This window comes from Bufo gargarizans, chromosome 8 (assembly GCF_014858855.1).
Source record: "Bufo gargarizans isolate SCDJY-AF-19 chromosome 8, ASM1485885v1, whole genome shotgun sequence".
NCBI lineage: Eukaryota > Metazoa > Chordata > Amphibia > Anura > Bufonidae > Bufo > Bufo gargarizans.
The window spans coordinates 167,437,166-167,458,127 of NC_058087.1; the positions used below are offsets into that span (position 1 = coordinate 167,437,166).

At 43.9% G+C, this 20,962-nt stretch overlaps 2 protein-coding genes across 4 annotated transcripts in view; one reads left to right on the top strand and one right to left on the bottom strand.

Annotated features, from left to right (window-relative positions):
* On the bottom strand, nt 1-20,335 carry LOC122945025 (chemokine-like receptor 1). Of its 3 annotated transcripts, none has more exons than XM_044303830.1 (3): nt 20,250-20,335; nt 8,489-8,544; nt 1-3,167 (listed from the first exon to the last, which is right to left on the bottom strand). In XM_044303830.1, the coding sequence occupies exon 3, from the start codon at nt 3,156-3,158 to the stop codon at nt 2,070-2,072; it is 1,089 nt and encodes a 362-aa protein (XP_044159765.1). In that variant the 5' UTR covers nt 3,159-3,167; nt 8,489-8,544; nt 20,250-20,335; the 3' UTR covers nt 1-2,069. The 3 variants fall into 3 exon arrangements, with proteins under 3 accessions (XP_044159765.1, XP_044159763.1, XP_044159762.1); XM_044303828.1 differs by lacking the exon at nt 20,250-20,335 and adding an exon at nt 13,441-13,688; XM_044303827.1 differs by lacking the exon at nt 20,250-20,335 and adding an exon at nt 13,447-13,684.
* The window catches only part of KDM8 (lysine demethylase 8), a 26,534-nt gene continuing 20,157 nt past the window's right edge, over nt 14,586-20,962 (top strand). Inside the window, exon 1 of the mRNA XM_044303825.1 lies at nt 14,586-14,606. The gene's annotated coding sequence lies outside the window, so the exon portion shown is untranslated. The remainder of the gene's footprint in view (nt 14,607-20,962) is intronic.

Consider the following 20,962-nt stretch of genomic DNA (forward strand, 5'->3'; position numbering starts at 1 on the left):
TGTAGTTTTGCAACAGCTGGAGAGCCGCAGTTTGCCTATCACTGGGTTAGACCAATAAAGACAGTAGCAAAGTGCAGAAGTGGTAACAACACTCTGGGGTGTTACAGGTGTAGAAGCAGTTCTTTGATCAGACTCAGGATCACTGACACTGTCTCATTTCCTGTGAGCCCTCTTTTACCTGGGACTGATCTTGCGTGACAACAGGCAGTGGACAGCAACTTAGGTGGAAGTGAGACCCCTAGTGGCCATGACTTTATAGCTTTTTTTTTCAGGTGGATGCAGGCAGATTTTTTAAATAAAGTGATCTATAAATTTGCTATTTACACCATTCTCTACTAAAAGAAATTGTGTGAAAGTACAGTGACTCTTTAATACACCATGCTGTACAGTTACACAAGGATGGTAACATGCACGTACCATCACCTACAGAGGGATGGAGATGATAACTACTTAATTGCAGATGATTCTGTCCATATAACCTCTTACAGGCAGCATTCTATAACAACTGAGGCAACTATTGGGTGCAAACACAAAGAGGGGGCAACCAGATAACCAGAGAGCAACTCATTGTCTTAGGGCTCATGCATACGACCGTTGTTTTTGTCCACATTCTATCCGCATTTTTTTGCAGGTTGGATGCGAACGCATTCACTTCAATGGGTCATAAAAGATACGGACAGTACGCTGTGTGCTGTCAGCACCCTTATGTCCGTTCCACGGGCCCACAAAAAACTTTTCTTCTAATTCTTGTCTGTTTTGCAGACAAGTATAGGACAGTTCTACAGAGAGCAAGACTTTCCATTTTGCAAAATGCGGAATGCACAAGGCCGGTATCCGTGTTTTTCCGCCCTGCAATTTGCAGACCACAACAATAGCTAAGGCTGTGTGCATGAGCCCTTAGGCACAGCCTAATAGGCGTCAGTCAATATTTAACTGATCCTTAAGGGGTTACACATAAAATATAAATCATGCTAAATAGTTTTTTTATAAATGAATTGATTATTGAATAGATTGTATTGAGAGACATGCATTCCATATCGAACTCTCTAAAAAAGAAGTTAGCGGGAGGTTCTTTGGGTTAGCGGGAGGTTCTTTGAATTACAAGGAGAAACTTTCCTCCTACAACCATGAATTTTATATATGCAAATTAGCTATCTTTCCAAAAAGAAACTCTGGTGCCATCAGCTGGAAGGTGCCACTGCTGCCACCAGCTAGAAGGTGCCTCTGGTGCCATTGGCATGAAGGCGCCTCTGGTAGTAAGGTGCCTCTGGTGCCATTGGCAGTAAGGTGCCCCTGGTGGCACTGGCTGGAAGGTGCCACTTCTGCCATCAGCTAGAAGATGCTGCTAGCTGGAAGGTGCCTCTATTGCCACCAGCTGGAAGGTGCCCAGGGGAAGACTCGGACCTTAAAGTGCCCTTGGGAAAAAATTAAAAGTGGCTCCATTTTGTAGACAGGTTCAAATTGACAGACGACGGGCCAACACCAGTATGCGGGACCAGCAATACCATACTGCAACACATTATACCACCCCAGCAGAACCAAACACCACAGGGCATCACAAAATACTGCCCCAGCCCGAGGGAATACCTTCACAAAACTTGACACTTTGTGGAGGCCAATGGTAGCTACCACGCTCCAGTTGCCTTAGGATGGTAATACAGTTTAATTCAGGAGTCAGGAGAGGAGCATCAGATTACTCACCTGGGCATCGGCCCACTGGGAAGTTTCCCTGTGGGTTCAATGGTCAGCCCGCCCCTGAAGGTGCCACCGATGCCACCATATGGAAAGGGCCTCTGGTGCCAACAGATGGAAGGTGCTTCTGCAGCCAATAGGTGGAAGCTTCCTCTGGTGTCAAAAGGTGGAAGTTGTCTCTGGTGCCACCAGGTGGAAGGTGCCTCTGGTGCCACCAGAGGTACAGCTTTCTTTTCTTTTTTGGAAAGTGAACTAATTTGAATACCTTTTTCCCAGCATAGCACTACCTTGCCTATAAGACTGCTAGGTGCAGGGGGAAACAGTCCCCCCTGGACATCTGATATATGGCATCCTCAAATCTATACCTCTATGCCATACTATAGTTTCCGAAGAAACTGACAAATTTCATCCCTTACTTGTTTTCCCACTAGAACATACACCACGGGATTCAGGAAAGCATTTGTGGAGGATATACTGATCAACAGTGGCATATATACGATAACCTTATACATCAGAGTAAACTGCAGAGTATAAGCAGCCCCCAAGAAAATAATCTGCGCCAAAAGTAATGGAGTCCTAGTACAGAAGAAGACCAGAATTGCAGCAATCACTACTTTGTATAGTCTTGATGATGATGATGCCTTCTGAGAATTCTTCACATGAAGAGCAATGGTGACATTGGAGGATATGATAACACACAGCGGGATAAGGCAACCAAACACTGCAAGTGGAACCACAAGTTGCATGGTTGTAGAGAGCATTTCTATCCAGTCTTGGAACTTCTGCACACTTTGAAAGGGTTCATCGCACAATTCACGTGAAAAATTACGGAAACCGTGAATCAAATTTTGGTCATTATTTAAATATACAATGCCAGTAAGATCATCAGGAAAGAGAATGCATTGAGGTTCTTCACCAAAATAATATTCTTCACTGTAGAAGATGGATGGAATGCTACATATGATCGATAATACCCAGATGAGTGTACATACACAGTAACCAAATTTCCGGGAAAGGAACCTCAGGTGCCATATCGGTTTAGCTACAGACAAGGCACGATCAATATTTAGCGCTGTGAGGATGTAAATACTGGCATATATATGAGTAAAGTTAAGGAAGTTGTATAATTTGCACATGATGGAGCCATACGGCCATCTTGCCGTTAATATGTTCACAGCTTGGAGTGGTACAACCAGAAGAAAGATGAAGTCTGCTATGGCCAAATTCAGGAACCAGATTTGAGATTTGTTCTTCTTCCTTAAGAATCCAGTGACGAAGATGACAACAATGTTGCCGGCAAATCCCATGATGCAAGTGACAATGGACAGTAAAAAGCTGGAGTACTGGATGGCAGTAGGGTGGCTTGCGCTAGGAGATAATGCCAATAGCTCTGGGATGTTGGCTATGTCCCAGTACAAATAGCATAGTTTTTTTTGTAATTCACTGTCCAAGTGTTCATAGCTCATGGTTAGAATCTGCAGCACAGAAAAACAAGACAGTCATTACTTATAATATGGCTTACATTAAATGCCTATATGGTACCATGGGGATGAGCTTATGCCCCAGCAGCATGCATCTAGAAAGCTACTGCCCCAGCTGTAAGCAGACAGCTACAGCACTAGCCATGTGCAACTATAGAGCTACAGCCCCAGATATGTGCAACTAGAGAGCTACAGCCCCAGCAGTGTGCAGCCTGATAACTACAGTCTCAGCATTATGCAGCCAGAGAACTATAGTCCCAGCATTATGCAGCCTGAGAACTACAGTCTCAGCATTATGCAGCCAGAGAACTATAGTCCCAGCAGTGTGCAGCCAGAGAACTACAGTCCGAGCAGTGTGAAGATAAACATCTAGAGCCCCAGCAGTGTGCATCCAGAGAGCTACAGCCTCAGCAGTGTGCAGCCAGAGGGCTACAGCCCCAGCAGTGTGCAGCCAGAGAGATACAGCCTCAGCAGTGTGCAGCCAGAGGGCTACAGCCCCAGCAGTGTGCATCCAGAGAGCTACAGCCTCAGCATTATGCAGCCAGAGAACTATAGTCCCAGCAGTGTGCAGCCAGAGAACTACAGTCCGAGCAGTGTGAAGATAAACATCTACAGCCTCAGCAGTTTGCATCCAGAGAGCTACAGCCTCAGCAGTGTGCAGCCAGAGGGCTACAGCCCCAGCAGTGTGCAGCCAGAGAGATACAGCCTCAGCAGTGTGCAGCCAGAGAGCTACAGCCCCAGCAGTGTGCATCCAGAGAGCTACAGCCTCAGCAGTGTGCAGCCAGAGGGCTACAGCCCCAGCAGTGTGCAGCCAGAGAGCTACAGCCTCAGCAGTGTGCAGCCAGAGGGCTACAGCCCCAGCAGTGTGCAGCCAGAGAGCTACAGCCTCAGCAGTGTGCAGCCAGAGGGCTACAGCCCCAGCAGTGTGCAGCCAGAGAGCTAGAGACTCAGCAGTGTGCAGCCATTGAGCTATAGCCCTTGTAGTGTCAACCATTTGCCATCCATATACTTACTGGTACTTAAGGCCAACACATGAAAAATAATATATCTAACTATATACAGTAATTGGATATGCACACTATTGTGAATACAGTTCTCTGGCTGCACTCTGTTGAGGCTGTAGTTTGCTGGCTACACACTATTAGGGATGTAGTTTGATGGCTGCACACTGTTGAGGCTGTATGTAGTTTGATGGCTGCACGCTGTTGGGGCTGTAGTTCTCTGGCTGCATGGTGCTGGAGCTGATCTTCTCTGGCTGCACACCCTGAGGCTGTAGTTCTGTGGCTGCACATCTTTGATGCAGGTGTTAACTAATTATTCTGCTGTCTGACTTCTTAGGAAGTAACTTGAGGATGTGATTTTAGTTGTTCTCTCTGGAGAATCCTTTTCTGGAGCAAGAGCTCTGCAGTGTGCTTCCTCTCCCCTTCATCTCTGGACAGGAACTCCACCTCCTGACAGGATGCAGGGCAAGCCCTCTCCTACCAAGAGGGAGGAACAGAATGGTTAGCCCAGTTAGTTGTTCGCCAGGCCGCGGCAATCAGGGCCGTCTTTAATGCCATTATGGAAGCGCTTCATTAGTACCCGAGGACCAGGAAGCGGTGAAGGATCTGTACTCACCGCTTCCTGTTCCTCGGCTTGGCTGTCGGCTGTGCAGGGCTGCGCACAGCGTAAGGGCGCACTGTGACCTCACACTGTGCGTCGCGCCCGCGATACACAGCCGACAGCAGAATGAAGAGGATCGGTGGCATCTGAGAGCAAGAGAGGTAAGTGGGTTTTTTTTTGTTTTTTTTACTTGCGCTGATGGCTGACATGAGGGCTGACGGCTGGCTGACATGGGGGGCTGATGGCTGGCTGACATGGGGGGCTGATGGCTGGCTGACATGGGGGGCTGATGGCTGGCTAACATGGGGTCTGATGGCTGGATGACATGGGGGCTTCTGACTGACATGGGGGCGGATGGCTGGCTGACATGGGGGGCTGATGGCTGGCTGACATGGGGGGCTGATGGCTGTATGACATGGGGGCTAATGGCTGGCTGACATGGGGGCTGATGGCTGTCTGACATGGGGGCTGGTGGCTGTCTGACATGGGGGCTGATGGCTGGCTAACATGGGGGGCTGATGGCTGGCTGACATGGGGGGCTGATGGCTGGCTGACATGGGGGCTGATGGCTGGCTGACATGGGGGCTGATGACTGACACGGGGGGCTGATGGCTGGCTGACATGGGGGGCTGATGGCTGGCTGACATGGGGCTGATGGCTGGCTGACATGGGGGCTGATGGCTGGCTGACATGGGGGCTGATGGCTGGCTGACATGGGGGCTGATGGCTGGCTGACATGGGGGCTGATGGCTGGCTGACATAGGGAATGATGGCTGGCTCACATGGGACTGATGGCTGGCTGGCATGGGGGCTGATGGCTGACATGGGAGCTGATAGATGGATGAAGGTTGGGGGTTTGATCTGAGGCATTGGGGGTCTGATCTGAGGTCTGATTAACATTGAGGGTGGGATTGCTAGTCTGCCCTGAGGTGTGATGGAAAATATTTTTTTCTTATTGTTCTCCTCTAAAACCTAGGTGCGTCTTATGGGCCGGTGTGTCTTAGGGTGAAAAATACAGTACAGTGCAGCAGAGACCAGTGTAGCAGAGACCAGTGCAGCAGAGACCAGTGTAGCAGAGACCCTAGTCAGTTTATATAGTCATTATATAGTGTTATATATTTTAATATGCACCTTGTGTTTTGTTATGCGTGTGAATCAGTCAGCGCCGACCAGAACCCCCTAAGCCTTGCCCACCCCCTAAGCCCCGCCCCAGAACCCACACCCTACCCGATCCCTGGGAAAATTGTCTTGCATGAAACTGGTCCTTGGTGCAAAAAAGGTTGGGAAGCACTGCTCTAGTGTACGCCCTGTCAGTGCAGGCAGGGGGAAATGGCAGCTTACTGTATCCATCCAGTCCTGGGCCACTCTGTCCTCTAGGAAAATATCTCTCATCGCTTGCTACTTATTCTTCAGATACTGAGAATAAACTGAGCATGGTTGAAGAGGAAAGGACAGGCTTGGAACTGGGACTGGAGCTACTGGCAATCTAGGGGGCATGTGTGGAAGCCACTCTGCAGGACATCTGTGGCAGATACTCTGCAGAGACATCGAAAGCTGGATTTGCACAGCCCGAATATTGGGAATGAATGTTTCTACAAGCGCTCATTCCTGATAATCTGCCCGTCTAAGGCTACCTGCACACGAACGCTGTTTGTTTCCATGTCCGTTTCGTTTTTTTGCGGATAGGATGCGGATCCATTCATTTCAATGGGTCCACAAAAAACGCAGACAGCACACCATGTGCTGTCCGCATCAGTATGTCTGTTCCGTTGCCCCGCAAAAAAAATTGTGCATGTCCTATTTTTTTCTAGTTTGCGGACAAGGATTGCCATTATTACAAAGGATGCGCAAATAAAAGTAATCCGTTTTTTTGCGGATCCACAATTTGAGGACCGCCAAACACATACGATCGTGTGCATGTAGCCTAAAGGTGTTGCGGATCACCCGATGAACGAGCCAAACGTTCGTTCATCGGGTGAAAAGATCAGAGGTGCAGACACCTCGATCATTGTTCCTGGGCAGCACATTGTGCTGTCTACACAGCGATCTGCTGTCCAGAAGCAATGACTTGTATGCAGACAAGCGATAGCAGAAGCCAATGCTCGTCCTCATACTGTGGAGGTGATCGCTGCATGTACATGCAGAGTTATAACATCCACTTAATGAGCAGTCGACTGTGGGTAAAGAACGTTTCCTTCCTGACAATCGGCTGCTCCTCGGCTTGTGTAGATGTAGCTTAAGACTGGAGCACTACTGGGAGACTTAGGCCCTTATAACACTGTATTGGCACCCTGCATTGCTGCTTAATGGATTTTCCAGCCTTTAGATATTGATGGCCTACCATCAGGACCCGTGGGGATCCAACACCCCCATCAGACCGCTGTTTTTGGCAGCCACTGGCATGAGAAGCAAAACAGCGGATGTAGCCAGAAGCCTAAGGCTACGTCCACTGTGTCTGTGTTGACATATTGCAGCTCAGCTATCATTCAAGTTAATGGTAACTAGGGATGAGCGAATCCGAACTGAAAAGTTTGGATTTTTTACCGAACTTTGCGAGTTTGGATACCAGGAGCCAAACCCAGACTTTTTCACTGAAATCTTGGTTTGGGTTCAGTGTTCAGGTCATTTTATTATTTTCCGTTATAACATAGTTATGTCACAACCGTGTGTGGGAGGGAGACACCACACCGGACAAAGAAGGAGAGGGAATAAGGAACAAGGCCTGAAAGCAAGGGAAGAAAGAAGGATACCTCTGAGTCAAATCCCTAGTCACAGTCCGGACTGGCTTTCAGTATGAACAGACCCCAAAGGTCGGTGAGTTCATACGCAGGAGTACCTAGAGTCCTAACTCACCCTATAATACCCTGGCGATAGTGACAGGACTGAGACTACCTGTTCCTCCAGAAAGGAAGGACGACCAGGAGTCTCCCTCAGGCCTACAACAAAGGGCAGGGGAAAAACAACACACAGATAAACCAAAACAAAATGCAAAAGGGAAAGGAAACACTTAACTTTCCAGTAGCTATGGCAGCAAAAGTAACTCAGTCGAGAACCAAACATCAGCAGACCACAGATACCACTGAAGCTATAAACCGCACAGCATTGTGGGAGAAGCGACTATAAATAAGGAAAGTTAAATGACCACAATAGCAACACCTGGAGGTTAGAGGTGTGGCCAGAATCTGAAACAACACAGACATCTATTGATCCACAAGGAGAAACCTGTCAGATCAAAGCAAGTGTTGCCAGTCTCACAGATCTTCGGGGATGTCCGTATGTCTCGGTACGTCCATGACAGGTTATAGCGGAAAATAATAACATTCTTAAGACAATGCAAAAGAATATGGCAATTTAGGGGTTAAAAAAAAACCTCACCTTATCCACTTAATCGCGCTGCCGCAGTGTCTTCTATCTTCTTTCAGCAGGACCTGCCAAAGGACCTGTGATGACATCACAGCACTCACCACGTGGTGAAGTTCGGGTCCCCATTGACTTCAATGGGATTTGGGGTCAAGTTTGGGTCCTGAACCCGAACATTGACCTGAAGTTCAGCAAAACTCAAACTTCCACGGGTTTGCTCATCCCTAATGGTAACCTTCCATGGCTACAAAGTGGACAAATCTTAAATCTTGAGATATTGGCAATATAATATGTAAAAATTTTGGGCAAATAGCATCATGTGATAATGGATAAAAAGTAAATTTTTCATTTACCTGAGATGCTAAGTTCTCGAATACTTATTCTGTGCAGATATTCAGTATGGATGGTCCTGTGATACAGGAATGAGAAGGGTAATATTAGGGTAACATAGTATCTAAATATAAAATCATTTTTGGACCACAAACTGAAACACATGTTTTCTCTTAAACTAAAACTCCAGCCAAGATCATGCCGTAGAATAATTGGCATTAAGAAACCTATTTTATATCTACTGTATCTCATATCTATCTATCTATCTTATATCTATCGATCAATCTATTTATTTACCTATCAAATACCTATTTACTTATATCTATCTCGTATCTATCTATCTATCTATCTATCTAACTAGAAGATAATGGCAGTACAGCAGGCCGAATATAAATATGGAGGTGCAGGCCAATGGATTCGGCAATAAATCCAGGAAAATATAAGAAGAAAAATGGTAGCACTCTCACAAAAAATGAGTGGAAAGAAAAATACTTTATTCACCCATGTGGTCGCAATGTTTCAGCTAATCCATAGAGCATTTCTGAAGCTACAGCCAGGTCCATAAATATTGGGACACCGACACAATTCTATTATTTGTGGCTCTATACACCACCACAATGGATTTGAAATGAAACAAACAAGATGTGTTTTGACTGCAGACTGTCAGCTTTAATGTGAGGGTATTTACATCCAAATCAGGGGAACGGTGTAGGAATTACAACAGTTTGCATATGTGCCTCCCACTTGTTAAGGAACTAAAAGCTGTTCCATGGCCAGGTGTGTGTTATTCCCTCATTATCCCAATCCAATTACAATCAGCAGATAAAAGGTCCAGAGTTCATTTCAAGCGTGCTATTTGCATTTGGAATCTGTTGCTGTCAACTCTCAAGATGAGATCCAAAGAGCTGTCACTATCAGTGAAGCAAGCCATCATTAGGCTGAAAAAACAAGACAAACCCATCAGAGAGATAGCAAAAACATTAGGCGTGGCCAAAACAACTGTTTGGAACATTCTTAAAAAGAAGGAACGCACCGGTGAGCTCAGCAACACCAAAAGACCCGGAAGACCACGGAAAACAACTGTGGTGGATGACCGAAGAATTCTTTCCCTGGTGAAGAAAACACCCTTCACAACAATTGGCCAGATCAAGAACACTCTCAAGGAGGTAGGTGTATGTGTGTCAAAGTCAACAATCAAGAGAAGACTTCACCAGAGTGAATACAGAGGGTTCACCACAAGATGTAAACCATTGGTGAGCCTCAAAAACAGGAAGGCCAGATTAGAGTTTGACAAACGACATCTAAAAAAGCCTTCACAGTTCTGGAACAACATCCTATGGACAGATGAGACCAAGATCAACTTCTACCAGAGTGATGGGAAGAGAAGAGTATGGAGAAGGAAAGGAACTGCTCATGATCCTAAGCATACCACCTCATCAGTGAAGCATCGTGGTGGCAGTGTCATGGCGTGGGCATGTATGGCTGCCAATTGAACTGGTTCTCTTGTATTTATTGATGATGTGACGGCAGATAAGAACCATTTGGCCCATCTAGTCTGCCTAATATACTGAATACTATGAATAGCCCCTGGCCCTATCTTATATGAAGGATGGCCTTATGCCTATCCCATGCATGCTTAAACTCCTTCACTGTCTTTGCAGTTACCACTTCTGCAGGAAGGCTATTCCCTGCATCCACTACTCTCTCAGTAAAGTAATACTTCCTGATATAATTTTTATACCTTTGCCCCTCTAATTTAAAACTATGTCCTCTTGTAGTAGTTTTTCTTCTTTTAAATATTCTCTCTTCTTTTACCTTGTTAATTCCCTTTATGTATTTAAAAGTTTCTATCATATCCCCTCTGTCTCGTCTTTCTTCCAAGCTATACATGTTAAGGTCCTCTAATCTTTCCTGGTAAGTTTTATCCTGCAATCCTTGTACCAGTTTAGTAGCTCTTCTCTGAACTCTTTCCAAAGTATCAATATCCTTCAGGAGATATGGTCTCCAGTACTGAGCACAATACTCCAAATGAGGTCTCACTAGTGCTCTGTAGAGCGGCATGAGCGCCTCCCTCTTTCTACTGGTAATTCCTCTCCCTATACACCCAAGAATTCTGCTAGCATTTCCTGCTGCTCTGTGACATTGTCTACCTACCTTTTAAAGCGGCGCCCGGGGATAACAGTAAGTGCAGGGGTATCCCTGGGCGCCGCTCTACACGTCGGTATAGTCAGTTTAGATACTTTTTCCTGGTGAAAAGTCCTCTTTAAGTCTTCTGGAATAATGACCCCTAAATTCCTTTCCTCAGATACTGAGGTTAGGACTGTATCACAGATTTTTATATTCTGCTCTTGGGTTTTTACGCCCAAGGTGCATTATCTTGCACTTATCAACATTAAATTTTAGTTGCCAGATTTTTGACCATTCGTCTAGTTTTCCTAAATCCTTTTCCATTTGGTGTATCCCTCCAGGAACATCAACCCTGTTACAAATCTTTTGTGTCATCAGCAAAAAGACACACCTTACCATTGAGGCCTTCTGCAATTTTGCTGATAAAGATATTAAACAATATGGGTCCCAGAACAGATCCCTGAGGTAACCCACTTGTAACAAGACCTTGGTCTGAATATACTCCATTGACTACAACCCTCTGTTGTCTGTCCCTCAGCCACTGCCTAATTCATTCAACAATATGGGAGTCCAAGCACAAAGACTGCAATTTATTGATATGCTGTCTATGTGGGACAGTATCAAAAGTCTTACTAAAGTCTAGATAAGCGATGTCTACTGCACCTCCGCCATGTATTATTTTAGTCACCCAATCAAAAAAATCTATAAAATTAGTTTGACATGATCTCCCTGAAGTAAACCCATGCTGTTTTTCATCTTTCAATCCATGGGATTTTAGATGTTCCACAATCCTTTCCTTAAGTATGGTTTCCATTAATTTCCCCACTATTGATGTCAGGCTTACTGGCCTATAGTTGCCCGATTCCTCCCTACTACCTTTCTTGTGAATGGGCACAACATTTGCTAATTTCCAATATTCTGGGACGACACCTGTTTCCAGTGATTGGTTAAATAAATCTGTTATTGGTTTTGCTAGTTCACCACTGAGCTCTTTTAATAGCTTTGGGTGTATCCCATCAGGCCCCTGTGACTTATTTGTATTAATTTTAGACAGCTGACTTAGAACCTCTTCCTCTGTAAAGACACATGCATCAAAAGATTAATTAGTCTTCCTTCCTAACTGAGGTCCTTTTCCTTCATTTTCCTTTGTAAAAACTGAACAGAAGTATTCATTGAGGCAGTCAGGTAGTTCTTTATCTTCTTCTATATACCTTCCTTCTTTTGTTTTTAATTTGGTAATTCCTTGTTTTAGTTTCCTTTTTTCATTTATGTATCTGAAGAATGCCTTATCGCCTTTTTTCCCTGACTGAGCTAATTTCTCTTCTGCCTGTGCTTTAGAAGCTCTTATAACTTGTTTGGCCTCTCTCTGCCTAATCTTATAAATTTGCCTGTCATCCTCGTTTTTTTTATTTTTATAATTACTAAATGCTATATTTTTGTTTTTAATGATTTTGGCCACTTCTGTTGAGTACCACAGTGTTCTCTTCATTTTTTTTGCTTTTACTTACAAGCCTAATGCAATTTTCTGTTGCCTTCAATAGTGCCACTTTTAAGTAGTCCCATTTCTCCTGGACTCCATTGAAACTGTTCCAATCTGATAGGGACTCGTATACCATTAATCTAATTTTAGAAAAGTCTGTTTTTCTAAAATCTAAAACTTTTGTTTTTGTGTGGTGTGACTCTGTCACTGTACTTATAGTAAACCACACTGACTGGTGATCACTAGATCCCAAGCTTTCCCCTACAGTAATATCAGATACCAAATTTGTGAACACTAAATATAAAATGGCCTCCTTCTGGGTTGGCTCCTCAACTACTTGCTGTAGAGATAATCCAGTAGGGAATTTAGAATATCTGTACTCCTGGCAGAACTAGCTATTTTGGTTTTCCAGTTTACATCTGGAAGATTAAAGTCTCCCATAATGATAACTTCCCCTTTCAATGTCATTTTAGCTATTTCCTCAACGAGTAGATCATCTAATTCTTTGACTTAGCTAGGTGGTCTATATATCACACCTACACGAGTTACCTTATGATTATCAAGCTGTAACGTAACCCAAACTGACTCTAAATTGGTCTTGCTAACTTGCATTAAATTAGATTTTATGCTATCTTTCACATACAGTGTACAGGACCTGAAATAAATGCATAAGATGACATTGTATTAGCCCATAGGAGGCAGTAGTGGGGTGCGGAAGCGGTAATGGCACTCTGGGACATTGCATATCTAACTATGTATCTCATATTTAGAATGTCTAGTTCTCGAATACGAAATTCTGTGCAGATATTCAATATGGATGGTCCTGTGATACAGGAATGAGAAGGGTATTATTAGAGTAAAGTAGTGTCTAAATATAAAATCACACTGGATTTTCTCATAAAACCATAATTTTTGGACCACAAACTGCAGCACATGTTTTCTATTAAACTAACACTCCGGCCAAGATCATGCCGTAGAATAATTGGCATCTCAAGAAACCCTTTTTTATATCTATTTATCTGTCTATCTCTCTAACTCATATCATTACTACCTATCTTACTCATATCTATCTATTTATCTAATATCTATCTTACTCATATCTATCTATCTATCTATCTATCTATCTAATATCTATCTTACTCATATCTATCTAATACAAAAAGGCTTGGTAGCACTCCATCTATCCGATATTTATGTATCTATCACTTGTCTGTCTGTCCATTTATTCATCTATCCATTATCTATCTACCACACATCTATCTGTCTGTATATATATATATATATATATATATATACACACACATGTATGTACAGATCATATTATAGGTCTATACACCCCCTAAAAGGAATAAAGGAAGGAACACACACACATACAGTAGATGTGGAGTCTGTACGTCACGTTTGGCAGGCACTGGTCCCTTTCAACCTTGAAGCCTAAATGCGAAGCTGGTCTTCTCCTGAATTTCCTGCGATATCTTGATTAGTAGAGACAGCAGAGTCAAAATGACTCCAGGCAAGAAGAGTTCACTGTATTCCATGCATTCCCTGTCCTCTCGCCTGCGAACCCTACAAGTTCCTCCTCTGAGTCTTCTCCACCCCCTTCTGTGAATACTCAGCTTTATACAAAAGTTGGAACAAGCTTTAAAGACATTTCTTGAAAAACTGTATGATATGTCAGAAGCCTTACAAATGGAAATACATAAATATTTGATGGGCATGTTAAGATCATTTTCACAAATGTGTTGTAAAGTGCATTATAAAGCACTCACTAGTATTTTGTTAAAGGTGGTCATTGGTGATGGAGAAGATAGGGGCTGACCTCCTAATAACAATATATTAGTAAGAGCATTCTAATGCTCTTTACAGCAACTGTGCGAAAGTCATCTTAAAGTGGCCGACCACTTTTTACAAAATTTCTTTGACCTGCTGTGACTGGCTAATGAACCGTCCCATCACCCAAAGTCTGAGGGCTCTCTGAGATGGAAGATGTTTTCGGATCATGATTAGAACCTTAGTTTGAAAATTATCCATCACAAGGCTCTCACATTGTATATAGACACCCTTTGAAGGACAAGTAGGAGAACCAGTTTTACCACCAGTGGTCACCACCACCATCAACATCAGGTGGAACTGAAGAGCATATAAGATCTACCACAACCCAGGGGTAGACTTAAAGGGGCTTTCCGGTAATACAGATTTTTAAGTAAGTGCCCACAGAATGCCTTCTGAAATTGAAGATTCATACTAACCTGCTCCACAACGCTCCAGTCCTCTGTGCAGCCTCTGTTGTCTCCATCTTCTGGTCCATACAACGTTTACATCTCGAAGTCCATGGGCATGGTCATATGCATGATTTCGGCCAAAGACTAGATTCAGCGGTGATGTCGTGCTTGTAGTAACATCACCACTGAAGCCACTCATTGGCTGGAGCCATGCAAATGACCATTCCCATGCACTGGCAGATGTAAACATTGTATGAACCAGAAGATGGAGACAACAGAGGCTGCACAGAGGACTGGAGCGTTGTGGAGCAGGTTAGTATGAATCTTCAATTTCAGAAGGCATTCTGTGGGCACTTACTTAAAAATCTGTATATCTGCATTCTGTGAGCACTTCCTTTAACCACTTCAACCCCGCTAGCTGAAACCCCCTTAATGACCAGGCCACTTTTTACACTTCTGCACTACACTACTTTCACCGTTTATTGCTCGGTCATGCAACTTACCACCCAAATGAATTTTACCTCCTTTTCTTCTCACTAATAGAGCTTTCATTTGGTGGTATTTCATTGCTGCTGACATTTTAACTTTTTTTGCTATTAATCGAAATTTAACGATTTTTTTGCAAAAAAATGTCATTTTTCACTTTCAGCTGTAAAATTTTGCAAAAAAACGACATCCATATATAAATTTTTCGCTAAATTTATTGTTCTACATGTCTTTGATTAAAAAAAAAATGTTTGGTCAAAAAAAAAAAAAATTGTTTGGGTAAAAGTTATAGCGTTTACAAACTATGGTACAAAAATGTGAATTTCCGCTTTTTGAAGCAGCTCTGACTTTCTGAGCACCTGTCATGTTTCCTGAGGTTCTACAATGCCCAGACAGTATAAAACCCCGACAAATGACCCCATTTCGGAAAGTAGACACCCTAAGGTATTCGCTGATGGGCATAGTGAGTTCATAGAACTTTTTATTTTTTGTCACAAGTTAGCGGAAAATGATGATTTTTTTTTTTCTTACAAAGTCTCATATTCCACTAACTTGTGACAAAAAATAAAAACTTCCATGAACTCACTATGCCCATCACAAAATAACTTGGGGTGTCTTCTTTCCAAAATGGGGTCACTTGTGGCGTAGTTATACTGCCCTGGCAATTTAGGGGCCCAAATGTGTGCGAAGTAGTTTGAAATCAAAATCTGTAAAAAATGGCCGGTGAAATCCTAAAGGTGCTCTTTGGAATGTGGGCCCCTTTGCCCACCTAGGCTGCAAAAAAGTGTGACACATCTGGTATCGCCGTACTCAGGAGAAGTTGGGGAATGTGTTTTGGGGTGTCATTTTACATATACCCATGCTGGGTGAGAGAAATATCTTGGCAAAAGACAACTTTTCCAATTTATTTATACAAAGTTGGCATTTGACCAAGATATTTATCTCACCCAGCATGGGTATATGTAAAATGACACCCCAAAACACATTGCCCAACTTCTCCTGAGTACGGCGATACCAGATGTGTGACACTTTTTTGCAGCCTAGATGCGCAAAGCGGCCCAAATTCCTTTTAGGAGGGCATTTTTAGACATTTGGATCCCAGACTTCTTCTCACGCTTTCGGGCCCCTAAAAAGCCAGGGCAGTATAAATACCCCACATGTGACCCCATTTTGGAAAGAAGACACCCCAAGGTATTCAATGAGGGGCATGGCGAGTTCATAGAATTTTTTTTTTTTGGCACAAGTTAGCGGAAATTGATTTTTTTTGTATTTTCTCACAAAGTCTCCCTTTCCGCTAACTTGGGACAAAAATTTCAATCTTTCGTGGACTCAATATGCCCCTCACGGAATACCTTGGGGTGTCTTCTTTCCGAAATGGGGTCACATGTGGGGTATTTATACTGCCCTGGCATTTTAGGGGCCCTAAAGCGTGAGAAGAAGTCTGGAATATAAATGTCTAAAAAATGTTACGCATTTGGATTCCGTGAGGGGTATGGTGAGTTCATGTGAGATTTTATTTTTTGACACAAGTTAGTGGAATATGAGACTTAGTAATAAAAAACAAAAACAAAAAAAAACTATTTCCGCTAACTTGGGCCCAAAAAAATGTCTGAATGGAGCCTTACAGGGGGTGATCAATGACAGGGGGGTGATCAGGGAGTCTATATGGGGTGATCACCCCCCTGTCATTGATCACCCCCCTGTAAGGCTCCATTCAGACGTCCGTATGCATTTTGCGGATCCGATCCATGTATCCGTGGATCCGTAAAAATCATACGGACATCTGAATGGAGCCTTACAGGGGGGTGATCAATGACAGGGGGGTGATCAATGACAGGGGGTGATCAGGGAATCTATATGGGTGATCACCCGCCTGTCATTGATCAGCCCCCTGTAAGGCTCCATTCAGACGTCCGTATGTGTTTTGCGGATCTGATCCATGTATCCGTGGATCCGTAAAAATCATACGGACATCTGAATGGAACCTTACAGGGGGGTGACCAATGACAGGGGGGTGATCAATGACAGGGGGTGATCAGGGAATCTATATGGGTGATCACCCCCCTGTAAGGCTCCATTCAGACGTCCGTATGTGTTTTGCGGATCCGATCCATGTATCCGTGGATCCGTAAAAATCATACGGACATCTGAATGGAGCCTTACAGGGGGGTGATCAATGACAGGGGGTGATCAGGGAATCTATATGGGTGATCACCCGCCTGTCATTGATCACCCCCCTGTAAGGCTCCATTCAGACGTCCGTATGTGTTTTGCGGATCCGATCCATGTATCCGTGGATCCGTAAAAATCATACGGACGTCTGAACGGAGCCTGACAGGGGGGTGATCAATGACAGGGGGGTGATCAGGGAGTCTATATGGGGTGATCAGGGGTTCATAAGGGGTTAATAAGTGACGGGGGGGTGTAGTGTAGTGTTTTGTGGTACTTTACACAGCTACCTGTGTCCTCTGGTGGTCGATCCAAACAAAAGGGACCACCAGAGGACCAGGTAGCAGGTATATTAGACGCTGTTATCAAAACAGCGTCTAATATACCTGTTAGGGGTTAAAAAATTCGGATCTCCAGCCTGCCAGCGAACGATCGCCGCTGGCAGGCTGGAGATCCACTCGCTTACCTTCCGATCCTGTGAACGCGCTCGCCTGTGTGCGCGCGTTCACAGGAAATCACGGCTCTCGCGAGATGACGCGTACATGCGTCACTCTGCGCAGAGCTGCCGCCTCCGGACCGCAGATCTGCGTTAGGTGGTCCGGAGGCGGTTAAAGGGGTTTTCCCACAATTAAACATAAATTTTATCCGTTAGATCAATCAAAATATAACAACTTTTTAATAGGATTTTTTTTCAAATGTGTAGATACAAACCTGTTATGGCGCACCCTGGTGTTTTGATTCTTTCTCAGGATGTCCACCTAATGTGTCCAGTGGCGTTGATTCTACAGGGTACTGCAGGATCCCACCGGCCTGATTGAGCTAATCAGCATGTGTGACCACCATCTGCGACACATGATGTGGACGCCGTAAAACAGAAAGTAGAAAGGTACACCAGGGGGTGCTGCATTTTTAAAAATAATTACAGTTGAATTTATTAGATTTTTTTTTTTTTACATTTTGCCTGATAATGATCTCAGAGCTAGACCAGGCTTCAAAGTCTAAAGCAGTTGTCCGCAACCTGTGGCTCTTCAAAGGGGATGGGTATATTGTTAAGATTATTTTAACTTTGGGTCACAAAACGTGTAAGACTGTGTAGGGATGTAATAGGGGCATTTCTGGGAGAGGTTCCTGCATGGGTTCGCTCTTGTCACAATTTCGCCATTTATTGATCTAAGGGATAGACCAGGATCATCTAAGTCAAAGGATATGGAAACTAACCACTTATGTTCTTCTTAATCTACAATTTTGCGACTGGCTACTGAACCCTGCTAAGATGATCCCTTCTGTATGTATGAATATAAACTGCCCGGCAAAAGCAAGGGCTTTCTGGATGCTGTTGTACTGTTTCTAGATACAATGAAATCCCTTACTGACCAGCCAAAACTGCATTGAAAAATGGTCTTCAAGGTTGGGTCTTCTTCTCAAAGAAGATGGTTGGTATGTATAATATATGATGGAACCGAAAACTGGTTGTTTGCTCTGGATAAGGGAGTGGTCTTCTACAGAGTATGGTGAGTCTAAAATGCTAATTACTTTAAATGACATAAAAAATGAACAATGAGAACAAAAGCATGGACCAAACAACAAGTATAAAAGAGAATGCACTGTACCTGCACTTGTACTCATAGTGACATATAAAAAGTTTTGTTGGGTGACGGTCTGAGTGCCCTCCCCCATTGATTGCTAGAACGAAAGACATACACACAGCACTATTTCTCCTCGTTACAGGAGATGGAATCAAGATGGACTTTTAAATTTTCTATTGATTCAATCTCCTGCAGTGAGGAGAGACAACTGTCACAGATGAGGTAAAGGAGTAAACACCACACCTACAACCAGGGGGGAAAGCCACTAGGCTTCAAAACTAGGGAAGGGAAAGGGTCACCACTTAAAGAACCCTACTCCTGGCCCTGACTCCTAACCGTATGGGCACTCCCTGAAGGAGGAGATGCCCATACACAGGAACCTGGAAAACCTGGAGACCCTAAGGAGCCCTAAAGATATTGGCAGGACTGAGACAACACGTTCCTTCCCAGATGAAGAAATAAGCATCTCCCTGAGGCCTAGCAACAACAACCAAGTGGAAAAGACAAAATACAAACAAGCGAGACACTTAGCTACTGTTGTAGAAAGATGAGCAGGAACTCAGGGAGAACCACACTCCAGCTCTTTCCAAAATCAAATGACGCAATCTACCGCATAGTCAGAAGGGTGGGGTCAGACTATAAAGGGTAGAAGTGATGACCACTGAGCAACAGCTGAGACGAGGGAAGTGGTCATTAACCCTATCAACACTGAATCAAGGGAAATCAAGGAGGCTGTTAGACTTCCTCCACGCTTAACCAGCCTCCTTGATCTCCTGACATCAGTCATCTGAGGGACCGTGACAACAACGCACTAGGGAGGACTTCTTTCTCCTCATCCGAGCCATCGGTGGGGGTCTCAGCACTCAGACCACCACCAATTACAAACTTTTGATATGTCTCAACTAAGGGACATTTTAATTCTTCAGCGCCGAAGAACATAAACATTACAGATAAGAAAGACCTAAAATAGTAAAAGTAGGACATACTCACTTCAGACTGATGTGAGGAGCAATGAGCATTACCCTCAATGTGAAGCTCATGTGGGAAGTTTTCAGCCCAGAGCTTGGATTAAATAGCTAACCATAGTTCTCCAGAAAACCAACCGGTATTATGTAATTATTTAACTCACAGAACCTGGCAAGACAGCAATCAGAGAGTTGCACCTTCTGGCTTACCATTCTAGCAAAGCCACTCTACTTCAAGGGCACCAATGACCCTACCAAACAACTAGTATCACTGGCCTGGGCATGGCTCAGCCCCACTGAAGTGAAAGGGGTGGCTTAGCTGCTCCCAGGCCAGTGATAATAGTCATGACGTCACTGGACCTGCGGGAAACAGAGAGAAGGGCGCTCCCCCAATGTTAATGGATCGACAGTGGTAATCATACTTACCTGATGCCCCTGGGTTCTGGCTCCATCACTGCCCCATTAACTCTGCAGGTCCCACATCAACATCTGATTTTGTTGTAGTGGTCAAGTGACTCATGGGCGACACGATTGGCTGCAGTAGTTAAGTGAGCGACATCAAGCAATGGATTGCTAATTTAAAGATATCACGACACTCAGCTGAGCTTGCCATAGAAGGCACTGTCCCTGGTATAACAGGGAATTTCCTAATGGCCGACTTTTTTAAGGGGGCTGTTTACCCTGGTGGCCTTTCTATAGATTCCCCCTTTCCCCGCTGTGGTTGGACCCGGTGTGGTAATCATACTGACCGGATCCCTGCCATTGGTTTTTGCCTCCATCGCCTCTGCGGGTCACCAGGTCTCCCCAGGTCATCTAGATCGATGGCGCAGAGAAGGGCACTGGAGATAGAAGTATAACCATTCAATGGCTTGTCTGAGATTTTAAATTATCTCCTCAGACAACACCCCCCTTCCCCTTTAACTAAAATATAAAATTAACAATTACATGCTGAAAACAAGGAAATGTTTCTGCAATTTCTTCTGCAGAAAGAAAGAAAGAGGAAGAGACAGTGGGTTACATTTCTTCAGAATTTATGACCGCAGTAAAACACTGACCCATTCCTACTTCTAAGGGCTCATGCACACGACCATATGTATTTTGTGGTCCGCAAAACACGGATCTGCAAAAAATATGGATGACGTCTGTGTGACATCCGTCAGTTTTTTTGGCTATTTGGTAGTAGCAGGCTGAGCACTGGCATTTGGTAAATTTTTTGTGAGCATACCTACCGTTTTTTTTTTTTATTGTTTAATTTTTCTATATGTACCAGTGGGGTTTAGCTTCTAAACAATTTTGGATATCTGGCAATATGCAACTAAAAAACTGAAAAAGACATTCAATGTCCTAGTTACAGATAATGTAACAGAGAAAACACACTAAAATAGTGGATAATACAGTGATAGATTTTTTTTTTGAGAATTGGAGAAATTATTAATAAAACAATTACAACAACGGGAAATTA

Excerpts from the sequence above, each read along its gene's own strand:
- LOC122945025 (XM_044303830.1), bottom strand. The coding sequence starts at position 3,158 with ATGAGCTATGAACACTTGGACAGTGAATTACAAAAAAAACTATGCTAT.